Source organism: Anabrus simplex, chromosome 1 (genome assembly GCF_040414725.1).
Source record: "Anabrus simplex isolate iqAnaSimp1 chromosome 1, ASM4041472v1, whole genome shotgun sequence".
Taxonomy (NCBI): domain Eukaryota; kingdom Metazoa; phylum Arthropoda; class Insecta; order Orthoptera; family Tettigoniidae; genus Anabrus; species Anabrus simplex.
Genome location: NC_090265.1, coordinates 598,280,467 through 598,296,499, shown reverse-complemented (window position 1 = coordinate 598,296,499; position 16,033 = coordinate 598,280,467). Strand labels below are relative to the sequence as shown.

General features: G+C 38.3%; 1 protein-coding gene across 3 annotated transcripts in view; it reads left to right on the top strand.

Annotated features, from left to right (window-relative positions):
* Positions 1-16,033, top strand: part of LOC136857181 (probable phosphorylase b kinase regulatory subunit beta) — a 119,800-nt gene that overhangs the window by 102,075 nt on the left and 1,692 nt on the right. For all 3 annotated transcript variants that reach the window (XM_067135630.2, XM_067135629.2, XM_067135627.2), the window contains 2 exons: positions 420-660; positions 8,370-8,477. In XM_067135630.2, coding sequence (XP_066991731.1) covers positions 420-660; positions 8,370-8,477 — 349 coding nt within the window. The remainder of the gene's footprint in view (positions 1-419; positions 661-8,369; positions 8,478-16,033) is intronic.

The following is a 16,033-nucleotide window of genomic DNA, read 5'->3' as shown; positions in this document are numbered from 1 at the left end:
AAATTAAATCATTGATTTCATTATGATAATTAAAAATATTCTTATAATGAGGATCTTTACATTTGGATAATTTATAATATTATATTTAATCAAATACAGTAAGTATTGTTAACTTTAGAACTCACTCCATTACTCCATTATTCTTATAATGAGGATCTTTACATTTGGATAATTTATAATATTATATTTAATCAAATACAGTAAGTATTGTTAACTTTAGAACTCACTCCATTACTGTCTCTACATAGCTCAGCACTGGCTTTATCAATAACATATTTTCTTCATGTTCTTACCTTTTGAACTGAAAATTAACTGAGATTAATATTTATTTTTATAAATGTAGTTTGTAATCTAATTTAGTCTTAAATTATTGTATATTTTCCTTGGATTTCTCTAAAAGAAATCAACAATTGTTTCAGTCTGACTCCCCTACAGCGTCGGCAGTTAGAAGGTTGTTTGTGTCGTGTGCCCACTCACTTTTACAATCAGGTGTGGGATGTCATGATGCGAACGCCTGAAGGTATGAAAGTACAGGGTCATCATCTACCACAGCAGCCCACTCTGTCGAACATGACACGATCTGAGCTCAACTTTGCACTCCTGGTGGAACAGATGCTTAATTACATCCAACGTTCTGAATACCGACAAGTTGTTGTTGAGGTAAGCTGTGAAATGATGAATCAGAAAATGTTCCTGGTCTCTGAGTGATTGTCATTGAAGTTTAAACTAGTCGCCCATCTTGAGAGTGATGCGTTAACCATTACTGGTAGCATGATCCAGGAGGTCATTCCACAGACAGATGTTCAACATTAAAATGTTGGAACAATATACTTCTTTTGTGTGTAGATGTCCTAGCAGCATCAGTTAAGGCATCAGTCTGGAGAGCTGGCAACCATGTATGAATTATGTGGATGGTCACACTTTATATTCCATGAGGGAAGATCTCAAAAGTTGGTATACCTGCTGTGTCATTCCCTTCTAATGATTCCTGAGAAAATACTGCAAATTATGTAGTTCATTTTTGAAATAATTTACTCAAAAAATGCTCCATGCAACCCTGGGTCCTATTCTCAATATTTACCAACTTCAAACAACAAGAAAGTTGTTTGTAAAGGGTAGTTTATAAGATGGCAAGAGGGTTTGCAACTAATTTTATAAAACTGATTTTATAAAAGTAATTACACGGATGATTGTTTACATGGAGACACAAGTGAATACTGTATTATTTGACCATTATCAATTTATCATGGATACTCACGTGATCTTTTAGGCGTCAAGTCTATATATGGTCTGACGCTGTTGTTAGCCGATTCGAGTCCCATCAGAATGTTAGCTAGCAGGGTAGGAGATGTGGTGGTATACACTTTCTAATCACTAGATTGCATGCCAAAAACTTGAATTAAATTTCAAACCTCTGCAGTGTCATATGGAGTGAGGGCATATGATGCTGGTGATGGTATTTTGTCTGTCGGATGGAGATGTTAAGCCTTGAACAGACCCCTTGGTACTATTCTGACAGGAGTAGGCTATGTGCTGGCAGCGTCTTTCACCTTCTCCCTTCTTACTACCATATACCACATCATTCATTTCATCTCATTAACTCCTCTGATAAGGTTGACGTCAGGAATGGCATCCCATCGTAAAAACTCGCTACAAAGATTCATCTCACTTCATACCTGACCCCTGAAGAAACAGGACAAGGGTTGGACACACATACATATTCACATTTTTGCAACAACTAGAATTGTGGGCAAAGATGTAGTTAATGGCACTAATGGCTGAATAAAGGAAGAAACAAATGAATACAAGGAATAGGGAATGGACAGTCACATTTAGGGTATTCTGCAAGCTTACTGAAAGATACAGTAGTAGATGATCCTAAAAGCAATTGAAAACAATTCAACTTTTTGTCAGGGAAAGTTGCAAACAAGATAAAGAAAGTAGACACTGTAGTTCAAGAAGCCTTATCACCATAACTGAAACTGCATATTATACTCGGGTATCTAGCAAGTGATGATTCCTATTCATCTGTACATTTCTTCTGTGTCTGTCCATTCACATTAATTCCTTTCAGAATAGATCCATATACAGTAGTTCCTTTGACATTTTAAGAAATTTGCATTTTAAAAGAAAGTCCCATAAACACATTTGGATTGTGTACAAGTCAAGACATTTTGCTATTTCTTCACATTCCCACTTCATTTTACAAACCAAGTAACGGACCAAAATATTTATAACCCCGAAATTACTAGTGTAGTTTTATGATATTTTGGATGTAACCAACAGTTGCTAGTGACATAACTTATTGTTACAACTGCAATTCATACATGCATGTTAATAAAAGCCAGTTACGAAACTTTGGTGCAAAACTTACGTTATTCGACCATTCTCAGTCTGATATGGTCCATATTGACTATGACACAGTTATATAACTCAGAAGCTCTTAGTGGATCTGCCCTGTGAATACTTTATTACATACATAAAAACTATACTACATTACATCAGTTGTACATGTTTCGAGAAATTGACCCGTTCTTTTCATCGGCGATTGAAACAGTAAAACGAAATTATCTTAAAAATCATAGTCGTCATCTTATCGTTAGTGTTGTTATTATTATTAACACTTTCCGCTTGTGTGTTGACCTGAGGTCGACAGCCGTCACTTAGCGTTATAGCTCGTGTGTCGACCCTGAGTTGACACAATGTTTCGCCGCTCGTTGCTAGGTTACCTGGAATGCCAGGGCTTTTGTACTTTGTTTCGTAAGTGTTGGTCCATTGAAATAATAACATTAAGTTATTTATTAGACCACCTAATCAATACAAAATCGTCTTGGATGATTTACATCAATCTAATATCATCAATACGGACCAAAAATGATATTTATTACATGCAGTGTTGGTCCATTCTGGAAACTGAAAGAAACCAAATAGTGTGTTTTAGTTTCTCTTTGCTTGGCAAAATTGCTCCATTTCCTGGACAATGGAAAGCAGTCGTGTGAAGCAACATTGCGGCGTACAGTCTGAACAAAGCTGAGATTCTTACGTCTATTTCGGCTGATTTTGATGATAGTGACCATGAAAGTGATGAAAAATTTTGAATCTGGCGATGAAAGTGATATATCCATTACTGATTCAAATGACGATATTGATATCAACATCGCAATAAATCATGGAGGAGGCGATAGTATTGTGATTCGTCCCGGTCCCAGTCATACAGTGCTGACTTCAAACATACCTTGGACATCGCGGAGAACGGGTGATGCAGGATTAGCCAAATTTCTTTACAGATTAGTCAGTGGATTCATGAGTTGTGGCAATAGATCTAAAATAGAACTAGAGTACTGGTAGCTATTTTTTACTGATCAGTTGATAACCTCTATTGTCCATGAGACAAACAAATTTGCTGAAATGAAAATACAGCAAAATACTCCACTTCAGAAGAGATCTATCTGGCTTTCTTGGAAAACTGTGACATTAGAAGAGCTGAAGGCATTTATTGGTATAATTATCAACATGAGGATGAACAGTAAGGCAGAAATGCAGGATTATCTTAGTGAAGACTGGTTGGATAAGCAAGCAGGGCTCTATCCAGGCATTTGCTTTGAACGCTTCACACACTCAAGACATACCGTTAAGAAAGTAAAAAACATGATTTTGTGTCATGTAAATACCATACATTCATTAATTTTGTAGTTCCTTCCTGTATATATTGTTACAACCAGTACTTAATACCAGGTTTTAAAATGTGAAGAATGCTGACAGAAATAAATATGAGTTAGGAGAAATCAGGACGTACAAATAATTAGAGTGGAAAGGCTTAAGCCCAGTTTTTTTAATGGCTGGATGCCCTTCCTGATGCCAACCCTATGTGGAGGAAGGTATTCATTATTGTGTGTTTCTATGTTGGTTAGTGGAATGTTGTGTTGTGTTGTATATAGATGCAGGTGTGTGTTAAGATGATCACAGACACCTAGTCCCAAATCAGAGAAATCAGCTACAATACTCGGCCCAGCCGGGAACCGAACCCAGGGCCCTCTGAACCAAAGACCAGTTCATTGAACATTCTGCCAAAACCTTCACAGGATACACATATGTAGATTAAATTCTCTACATCATCATCATCATCATCATCATCATCATCATCATCATCATCATCCTTTTCCCTTATCCAGCTCCTGCCAGGTCAGGTCATTTATGGCACTTCTCCACCTACCTCTCTCCTTCCACGATTCATCTTCCCTAATTTTGTCCCAGTCTAGGTTTCTTCATCTTGTACTCCTCTTCATTGAATTGATCCACCTCGTTGTAGGTCTCTCTCTCGCGGAAAGATAAAAAATGGCCGGACCAAAGATCAAGAGAGAAAGAGGGTTACGTGCAAGCATGGCGTCTGGGATCAGGGATAAACAAGGAGTTGCTAAGAAAACACACACAAAAAATGCAAGTGGCCAAGAAAATTCAAAGATAAGTACAAACGACAACTAGGCAGTATGATATGCATCATACATATCTCATTCAAACACTCACGCAATGGGTTAAAAGGGTCCAAGGAACAGGGAGCGTATAACAGAGAACAACGGTAAAAAAAAAAAAATCCGCAAAAATGTAGAAGTAGGGTTCATAAATAATGTCTCACACGGATATGCAAAGCCAAACTCACACAAGATCGGAGGTCCAATTCACATAATCAATACATCTCTCATATACAACTCAAATGCAAATGCAGCACCAGCCTCCCATGTACTTGCTTTTCCGATATACAACCACATAGAGGGGACATCGGACAGCAAATTGGTACATGAATAATAAGAGACCTCCACAACATGAACCGTAGAATAAAGTCGATGTAACACACTTCCAAAGTGCAACAGAGCTCATTCACTCAATACAGACACTCACTGATAGCAAGACACAGATCAGTGTACCGAATTGTGACACCAAGAAAAAACATAGCTACTATAAATAATGTGACAGGAACAACAACAGTTCGGACCAAGGTGGGCCACAAAGTAAATAAATAGCTATGGAGAATAAAGAAATAGTAGCCAAGCATAATGCCAAGTAGTGATACAATCCAAAAATGGTCCACGAGGCTAACCCCAAAAAGGAGAGAAAAAAATGCTTGAAGAACCATAAAAATATAATTAAATTACCTTAATCAGGCCATTAATATCAGTGCAATAAAGCACGTTGGAAACCACCAAGACCAATAGTGATCACTAGGGCCCAGATGTTTTTAAAATGCATATGCACATATGCGAATGTATATTTTGAATGTCAGTGCATATTTTGAACGTTAGTGCATATACAGGTATATTTTTCTTTTATGTGTGGTCGATTATTTACGATTTCTGAATGAAATGAAAAATCTACTGAACTTTATATGTTGTACATTCCTTGGCAACACGAAAAGCTTCCCCCTGATCAAGAAAAGGGCTTTCAGTGTCACAATACAAGCAGATAAATGGATAATGACCCATTCCACAACAACTATTTCCTTCTTTCTGACGTTTCTTTCTTCTTACAGTAGCCTACCAAGGTTTGGTTAAACAAGTACGTTCATCTTTTAACTTGCTGGTCGTCTATTGCAGTGTTTTATCATATTAAACTGAAAAATACCTAAAGATTAGAGCTGTACGTCTTTTTTAATTAAACAGTGGGTATCAGGCAATAGTGACTATACAAGTGCCGGTGATGTAGTATACTGTCAAGTGTGCAACAAGAGTGTAAAATATGATAAAGAATTTCAAATTGAACAGCATTCGAAAACAACTTCACATCTCAGATCAAAAGAGCAGAGAAGGAATATGCAACATCTACTTTTAACCGACGTGAAAACACGGCGTGAAGTTAGTACATTTTCAGCTGATATTTGTAAAGCTTTTGTATGCATCAACATTCCACTGTATAAATTGAATAATCCACATCTACGCTCATTTCTCGAAAAGTATTGTGCTAAACAAGGGATACCAGATGAATCTACCCTTAGGAAGAACTATTTACTTTCACTGCATGCTTCTGTCATTGATTCGATACGATCAGACATAAGAGGGAACTGTGTCTGAATATCGGTAGATGAAACAACCGATTCATGTGGTCGATACATTGCGAACTTCATAGTGGGTAAATTATGTCCGGAAGAACCTGGCAAACCTCATTTACTTCCATACAAAGTGCTAGAAAAAAAACAACCATGCTACATTTGCAAGATTTGTTAACGATTCCCTGCGACTTCTGTGGCCTAGTGAATACGAGAGTGATTGTTACAAAGTGTGCCTTTTAGTCACAGACGCACCTTCGTATATGTTGAAAGCTGGTCAGTCTTTTTGAGTATTTTTTCCAAATCTCATTCATGCCACATGTTTGGCCCATGGCTTGCATCGTATTGCAGAACATATACGTACCCTATTACCATATGCCAACAAAGTAATTTCAAGTGGAAAAAAAAACTGTTCCTAAAAGCACATGCTCGTATACTGTACAGTTGTACAAAACTCATCTGCCTCAGGTTTCTCTTCTGCCAGAACCTGTTCTCACAAGATGGGGAACTTGGTTATCCACAATATCGTTCTACCAGGAAAACCTTTACCAAGTGAAAGATGTGGTTAAAAATATTGACGATAGTCATACTGCGTGTGTTCGTGAAGCAACGTGCGCATTTGGATCTGAAACTGTATATAAAGATATCAGTTTCATCATGTGAATTATTCGTCGCTTTCAAAGGCAACTAAGAGGCTAGAAACTCGTGGTGCACCTCTACACGAATCCCTTCAGTTAATTCAGAACACCGTCCGGCTCGTTGGCTGGGTTCGATTCCCGGCCAGGTCGGAGATTTTAACCTTAATTGTTTAATTCCAAAGGCCCGGGGACTGGGTGTTTGTGCTGTCCCCAACATCCCTGCAACTCAACACACCACACATAACACTTTCCTTCCACCACAATAACACGCAGTTGCCTACAAATGGCAGATGCTGCCCACACTCATCGGACGGTCCACCTTACAAGGGCTGCACTCGGCTAGAAATAGCCACACGAAACTATTATTATTCAGAACACCATTAGTTCTTTAAATGGTGTCCCTGGTAAAACTGGAGAAAAGGTTATAAGAAAACTCAGTGTGGTGTTGGACTCGAACCCAGGACTGAAGAAGATTCAATCCATAAGCAACTACATAAGTAAATGCAGGCAGTATTTGCCAGAATAATGTTCCGAGTAGTTAGTGCCAGTGTACAAGTATTGCCCCGTTACGTCCGTCGACGTAGAACAATCATTTTCAACGTATACATTAATTCTGTCTGACAACAGAAAGCCATTGACCCCTGAAAACATTGAAGAACTCTTGATAACCTACTACCAAGCATCATTTTGCAAGGAATGAAACATGTTTGTCAGTTTAACACTGAGTTAAAATTAAATAATACGTTTGGTAAGTGTACTTTGTTTTATTTTTAGTGCATATATTCAACATTTTTAGCGCATATGTGCATGCATATTTTTGGAGTTTTTAGTGTATATGAATCCGGGCCCTAGCGATCACATCTTAAAAAGTTTGAAATAACACTTGTAAAAACAAGCCTCGAGAAACATTATGAAACTCTCCATTATCCTTCACCAAGATAAAACCTTAGAAGGAGAGCCATGGAAAAGCCAGACAGACAAGATCAGGAAACATAATGTCGTAAAATCACAGGACGACACAGGCGACATGTGTTCTCCGTGGGCTAGTTAAGGTTGCATGTACAATTAGAAGTCAAAGGCGGCCATTACAGCCTTGTCAGTGAGTATACATATGTATGAAAAAGCAAGAAGTTTGCCAGAAAAGCAAACCAGATAAAGATAGAGATGGCCAGGTATGGCACAAGTGTAAGAAAGGGCCATGAGCCCTAACTTCGCCACAAATGTAAGTCGGGAATAAATAAATAAATTCAGATCATAGGCACTGTAAAACTACATCATAATAAATATCTATCTAACTGCATTATTGTTTGCAGACCAAACATATCAGCTATTCCTGTTCCAAAAGTTAGTTGCTACAGATTGCCATTCAAAACCAGTTCAATGCACTTAGGCAATTTATTTTATTTACTGTCAAAAACAATAATGAATTGTTTCCTAACTTAAACTAACTCTTCAAACTAAGAAGAAAAATTATCAGTCAAGTTGGCCCTGTATAAATGTTAAGTTTTGATGCACATGATGTAGAGTGTGATACTGATGTATTCTTGACTGATTCAGCTTGTGTTGAAGTATCGCATTTTGTGCTCTAGGTAAATCGATGTGAAGTTTATGTTACTGTTAAAGGTTATTATTTTAGAACATAACAAACGATAGTGAATGAATGTCCACATGAATTATTCTTATTCTTTTTTCAGCTTTTGTGTATTGTCTCCACGATACTGCTTCGAAATCCGGAACTGACTTTCCAGAATCAGCTGAATTTGGATGACTTAGTCCAAGATGCTTTTCATATGTTTTGCAAGGTGCGTGCTATCATTAATAAAGATAAAAAATTATCTTCACAAAAAGGAAGACCCCATTAAGAAGGTATGGAAGTTTAAACCGTAACAAATATCAGATTGATCATTCTTCAAATCCCATGGGAAGGGTCATGTTTAAAACATTGGGAAGTCTTGTGTATAAGACATATTCAAAAATCAGTTACCATTAGACAGTTGCAAAGCCTGGTGATTTACTTTTGAATAACACTATTCGTACCAAGTGAGGTATAATGAGATAGTAATTTTTGTTCATTCTTACAGTCAAGCAAAAAGGCCTTTGAAGACAGACACTTCTGCTTTGTTGTTTCATTATTAACATGATTGTTGAAACATTATCCAGCTAGGAAGTTTTTCAGATGCAGAAAGGGGAACCAAGTCTGGGCCCAAAACATTTTATCCATTTCTTCTCTGCCAAATAATGTGTGGTTCGAAGGAGAGCATCTGTAGGCCCACGTGGCTGGGAATTGTCTTCCATCTGTATAGCACGATGAACATATTTATTCAGGATTATTCACCATTTATTGTCATACCTTGAAATAAGAATTCAGAACACAAAGCACTCCTTCCTTCTTCCTCAACACTGATCAAATGTTCTTGCAGGTTGCATTTGTCTGTCCAAATTTTTGCTTTTTCAGCAGTGGAGTATATCATATGCAGATCAGGAGGCCAATTTAACATCAGTCATGGAGGTAGGGCATTGAGGATCAACTCAGAAGTAGAAAAGAAAAAGAAGATGAAACTGCAACAAAGCTCAAGTCAAGTATTACTCACAGACATTCTTTGGATACAAATGTATAGGTATAGGTAGCCAACAGAAAGAACTGGCTGCCCAAGAAACCACTTTTGTGTTGTATTCTGGTTTTTCAGTTTCGAAATCTGGGAGTCCTATATGAAGCAGAAACGAGCTTGTTGGGGGGCGAGGGGATGTTGAGAAGAAATGGGCCTGATGAGGAGAGAACCAGTGTAATTGAAGAGAGCTTTCGTACATTGATATGCCGTATTCATTCTATTGTACTTTCCTTTTTATGATCATCTCTTTATGAGACCTGATTTGCCATAGTTTGTTCTTTTCCAATAGTAGTATAATGCAGTATTCAGCAAGGGTCTTTAGTTCTCTTCTTAGTTATGCTTGATGTTTAATTCGGCTCATCATGATGGTATTGTGGCCCCTCCTTATTTCTTTTGAGTGTACTATTATTACAACAGTTTAGCATGAAAGCCTTCCTCAGAGAATATGCAGAAGGTACACAAATGATGGATGCAGCAAGATGTCATTATAAAGGTCAGGAGAATATATGATTAGAGCCCCTACTTTTTGGATTAACAATATCTGAAAAAATTGTTGTTTGATTATTTCTCAGGTTGTATCTTCATTTATTTGGTCTAGATATGCCATAGTACGAAGTTCTGAAACTGAAAAATGTATCTTAAATGTGAAATAGACAATTTTGTCAACAAATAGAGAAATATGTATGATACCATAACTGCTTCAAAATTATTTTCCCAGTATAACATTCATTTTGACTCAGCATGTAGATCTGGTGTGCTTCGGTAGACAGACTACTCTCTTGAGTTGTTTGGCAATAGCAGCACAGTGTAATTAATGGCTGTATGGAAAAAATTAGAAGAAATGTTTTATCCATAGGAGCAGTATTTGCAATTATAGCTGGATTTATTCAATGATATCCTTTATTTACAGGATTAACATTAAATCCTAAATGATTAAAAATTCAATTTACAACTATATTTGTGGGAGTAAATCTAACATTCTTATGTTTTCCATTCCCACTATGTTTTATCCATTTCCATGAGAAATCTGTAGCTTGTAACTTTTCTTCCCTTTTAGTTGAGACTAAGTGTGTTACTACTGCATTTATTTATTTATTGTATTTATTTTATTTTGCCCAGAATAGGTTATTTTTTGTTTTCTTTTCATTATTCCATAAAGAATGGCTAAGGAGTGAAAGTGTAGGAACTGTGGGTGTGGCCAGGCGTTAAGGAGTATGAGGGAGTGTTGGAGATTTTGAGGGAGATAATTAGGATTCTCTCAGAGGACAGGAAGGAAAGTAGGCCTCCCTCAAACAATGTACAGGATACAATAGGTGTAAAAGAGGGATGGGAAGGAAAGGGGGAAATTGTAGAAGACAGATGACCTAATGTTTTAAGGGGAAGTAGATTGCAGGCTAAGGGCTCTATTCACAATCAGAATTCAGGACTGGTGTCTGTCACTGATAGTAGAACAACAGAGGGAAAATGAGGAACAGGGAACTGTTGTTGAGAAGTGTAGAAGTAAGAGGAAAGGAAAAGGTAGGAAATGCAAATGTAGAACAGAGGATAGGAAAAGACAGGTGGAACAGGGTCATGGAAGGGAGAAAAGGGAGGAGGCAGCAGCTTCTGCAGCATTGAGGAAAGATAGGGTTGACCAGGAGGGGAGGGGATCAAATGAGGTGGGTAGGGTTGAGGCTATGGTCATGGGGGATTCCATTGTTAGACATGTGGCAAAAGTGTGTGTGGAGGAAAGGGAACCAATATAGAGTGTTGTCCAGGAATTAGGTTAAGGCAGATGTTGAAGAAAGTAGAAGAGGAGGAGGAAGGAAAGGAGAAGGTGGTAGTGTTTCACATTGGTACCAACAACATAAGACAAGCTGGTATAAGTACCAACATAGTTGGGGATGTGTGGGATCTGGTAAATGCAGCACGGATGAAGTTTAAGGAAGCGGAGGTTGTTTTCAGTGGAATACTGTGTAGGAGGGATACTGACTGGAAGGTAATTGAGGATTTAAATGAGACTATGGAGTGGGTATGTGGGAAACTGGGAGTGAGATTTCTAGATCCCAATGGATGGGTAGGAGATAGGGATCTACGCTCAGATGGCCTTCACTTAAACCATAGTGGTACATGTAAGTTAGGAAATTTGGTTAGAAGGGTTATAGGGAGGTACATTCAGGGAAACGGGCTGGTCTAGGGAGCGGTGATAAGGGTACAGGGATCTGGAAGTCAAGTACGGATGACATAAAAATGTTGGTGTTGAACTGTAGAAGTATTGTAAAGAAAGGAATAGAATTAAGTAATTTAATAGTTATATAAATACCAGATATTGTAATAGGAGTTGAATCATGGCTGAGAAATGATACAATGGATGCAGAAATATTCTCACGAAACTGGAGTGTGTATCGTAGAGATAGGGTAGGAATGGTAGGAGGGGGAGTATTTCTGGTGAAAGAAGAATTTGTAAGCTATGAGAAAGTTAAAGATGACAAACATGAAATTCTAGGTGTAAGACTCATCTCTAAAGATAATAGGCAACTTGATGTTTATGGACTGTACAGACTGGGAAAGGGTAGTGCTGACGCTGATTCAGAATTATTTGATAAGATAATCAGCTTTGTGGGAAACGATATGGAAAGGAACGTGATTGCAGCAAGTGATCTAAATTTACCAAATGGCAAATAAGTTAATATGGGAAGGGCAGCTGATTCAGAAAATGATGGAACCAACTAGAGGGAAGAATATTCTGGATGTGGTCCTGGTAATACCAGATGAGCTCTATACCGAAGTAATAGTATTAGTGATCACGAAGCTGTTTATGTCGTAGTTAAAAATAAATGTGATAGAAAGGAAGGTATTAAAATTAGGACTATCAGGCATTACCATATGGCTGATAAAACAGGCATAAGGGAGTTTAAAAAAGTAACTATGATTGGTGGAAAACGGTAAATAAAAAAGTAAGCACACTCTGGAATGGGTTTAAAGCAATTGTTGAAGAATGTGAAAACAGGTTTGTGTCTTTAAAGGTGGTAAGGAATGGTAAAGACCCACTATATTATAACCGAGAAGTAAAGAGACTAAGAAGGAGATGCAAGTTGGAAAGAAATAGAGTTAGAAATGGCTGTGTAAGTAAGGAGAAATTGAAGGAACTTACTAGGAAATTGAATCTAGCAAAGAAGTCAGCTAAGTATAACATGATGGCAAGCATAATTGGCGTCTTACAAATTTTCGTGAAAAATGGAAGGGTATGTATAGGTACTTTAAGGCAGAAACAGGTTCCAAGAAGGACATTTTAGGAATCATTAATGAACAAGGGGAGTGTGTGTGCGAGGATTTTCAAAAGGCAGAAGTATTCAGTCAGCAGTATGTAAAGAGTGTTGGTTACAAGGATAATGTCCAGATACAGGACGTAACTAACACCAAAGAAGTATTAAAATTAACCTATGATAACAGTGATATTTACAAAAAGATACAAAAGTTGAAAACTAGAAAAGCAGCTGGAATTGATAAGGAAACAGGGGATATACTAAAGACAATGGGTTGGGATATAGTACCATATATGAAGTACTTATTTGATTATTGTTTGCTTGAAGGAACCATACCAGATGAATGGAGAGTTGCTTTAGTAGCCCCTGTTTATAAAGGAAAGGGTGATAGACATAAAGCTGGAAATTACAAGCCAGTCAGTTTGCATGTAAGCTTTGGGAAAGCATAGTGGTCCTCCTCTTCCAACCATGTCACCTTGCCGCGGTGGGGAGGCTTGCGTGTCCCAATGATGGAGATAGCCGAGCCGCAGGTGCAACCATATCGGATGGGTATCTGTTGAGAGACCAGACTAACGAATGGTTCATCAAAAGGGGGGTAGCAGCCTTTCGGTAGTTGCAAGGGCGGCAGTCTAGATGATTAACTAAGGTTAAGTTATGAGTAGGTTCCCACCTTCCAATACTTATCAACCTACTCATAACTTAACCTTAGTTGTGTTGAGCCAATACGGGATAAATATGAGATTTATAAGCTGTAGTCTAGATGATTGACTGATACGGCCTTGTAATAATACTCAACATGGCTTAGCTGTGTTGATACTGCTACACGGCTGAAAGCAACGGGAAACTACAGCCATAACTACCTCCCGAGGACATGCAGCTCTCTCTGTATGAATGATGTACTGATGATGGCTTCCTCCCGGGTAAAATATTCCGGAGGCAAACTAGTCCCCCATTCGGATCTCTGGGTGGGGACTACACGAGAGGGGGCGATCATCAGGAAGATGGATACTGACATTCTGCGAGTCGGAGCATGGAATGTTAGAAGTTTGAATCGTTGTGGTAGGTTAGAGAATCTGAAAAGGGAGATGGATAGGCTAAAGTTAGATGTAGTTGGTATAAGTGAAGTACGTTGGCAGGAAGAACAAGGTTTTTGGTCAGGCGACTATCGAATTATCAAAACAAAATCAAACAGGGGAAATGCAGGAGTTGGTTTAATAATGAATAAGAAAATAGGGCAGCGGGTAAGCTACTACGACCAGCATAGTGAAAGAATTATTGTCGTCAAGATAGACACCAAACCAATGCCCACCATAATAGTGCAGGTCTGTATGCCTACTAGTTTAGCGGATGATGAAATCGAAAATATATGAGGAGATAGAAGATTTAATACAATATGTAAGAGGTGATGAGAATCTAATTGTGATGGGAGACTGGAATGTAGTGGTAGGCCAAGGAGGAGAAGGTAATACAGTAGGAGAATTTGGATTGGGAAAAAGGAACGAAAGAGGAAGTCGGCTGGTTGAATTCTGCACTGATCATAATTTATTCCTTGCCAATACTTGGTTCAAACACCACAAACGACGGCTGTATACGTGGACGAGACCTGGAGACACTGGAAGGTATCAAATAGACTTCATTATGATTAGGCAGAGATTCAGAAACCAGGTGTTGGATTGCAGAACTTTCCCAGGAGCAGACGTGGACTCTGACCACAACTTGTTGGTCATGAAATGCCATCTGAAGTTGAAGAAATTGAAGAAAGGAAAGAATGCAAAAAGATGGGATCTAGACAAGTTGAAAGAAAAGAGTGTGAGGGATTGTTTCAAGGAACATGTTGCACAAGGACTAAATGAAAAGGCTGAAGGAAACACTATAGAGGAAGAGTGGAGAGTCATGAAAAATGAAGTCAGTAGGGCTGTTGAAGAAATGTTAGGAAGGAAGAAAAGATCAACTAAGAATCAGTGGATAACTCAAGAGATACTAGACCTGATTGATGAACGACGAAAATACAAGAATGCTAGAAATGAAGAGGGCAGAAAAGAATACAGGCGATTAAAGAATCAAGTGGATAGAAAGTGCAAGGTAGCTAAGGAAGAATGGCTGAAGGAGAAGTGCAAGGATGTCGAAGGCTGTATGGTCCTGGGAAAGGTAGATGCTGCATACAGGAAAATCAAGGAAACCTTTGGAGAAAGGAAATCTAGGTGTATGAATATTAAGAGTTCGAATGAAAAGCCACTTCTAAGGAAAGAAGACAAAGCAGAAAGATGGCAGGATCATATCCGACAGTTGTATCAAGGTAAAGATGTAGATAATTTGGTTCTGGAACATGAAGAGACTGTTGATGCTGATGAAATGGGAGACCCAATTTTGAGGTCAGAGTTTGACAAAGCTGTGAGTGACCTAAATAGGAACAAGGCACCTGGAATTGATGACATTCCCTCTGAATTACTGACTGCCTTAGAAGAAACCAGCATGGCAAGGTTATTTCATTCAGTGTACAAGATGTATGAGACAGGAGAAATCCCATCCGATTTTCGGCAGAATGTTGTTATACCTATTACCAAGAAAGCCGCTGCTGACAGGTGTGAAAACTACCGCACCATTAGTTTAGTATCTCATGCCTGCAAAATTTTAACACGTATTATTTACGGAAGAATGGAAAAACAAGTTGAAGCTGAGTTGGGAGAAGATCAATTTGGCTTCAGAAGAAATGTAGGAACACGTGAAGCAATCCTGACTTTATGTCTGATCTTAGAGGATCGAATCAAGAAGGACAAGCCCACGTACATGGCATTCAAAGATCTAGAAAAGGCATTCGATAATGTTGATTGGACCAAGCTATTTATGATTCTGAAGATGGTAGGGATCAGATACCGATAACGAAGAATTATCTACAATCTGTATAAAAATCAGTCTGCAGTGATAAGAATCAAGGGCTTTGAGAAAGAAGAACCAATCCAGAAAGGAGTGAGGCAAGGCTGCAGTTTGTCCCCTCTCCTTTTCAATGTTTACATAGAACAGGCAGTAAAGGAAATCAAAGAGAAATTTGGAAAGGGAATCACAGTCTAAGGAGAGGAACTCAAAACCTTGAGATTTGCCGATCATATTGTTATCTGAGACTGCAGAAGATCTTGAGAAGTTGCTGAATGGTATGGATGAAGTCTTGGGTAAGGAGTACCAGATGAAAATAAATAAGTCCAAAACAAAAGTAATGGAGTGCAGTCGAACGAAGGCAGGTGATGTAGGCAACATTAGAGTAGGAAATGAAGTTTTAAAGGAAGTAGATGAATATTGCTACTTGGGTAGTAAAATAACTAACGATGGCAGAAGTAAGGAGGACATAAAATGCAGACTAGCACAAGCAAGGAAGAGCTTTCTTAAGAAAAGAAATTTGCTCACTTCAAACATTGATATCAGAATAAGATATGTTTTTGAAGACTTTCGTGTGGAGCATGGCATTGTATGGAAGTGAAACATGGACGATAACTAGTTCAGAAAGAATAG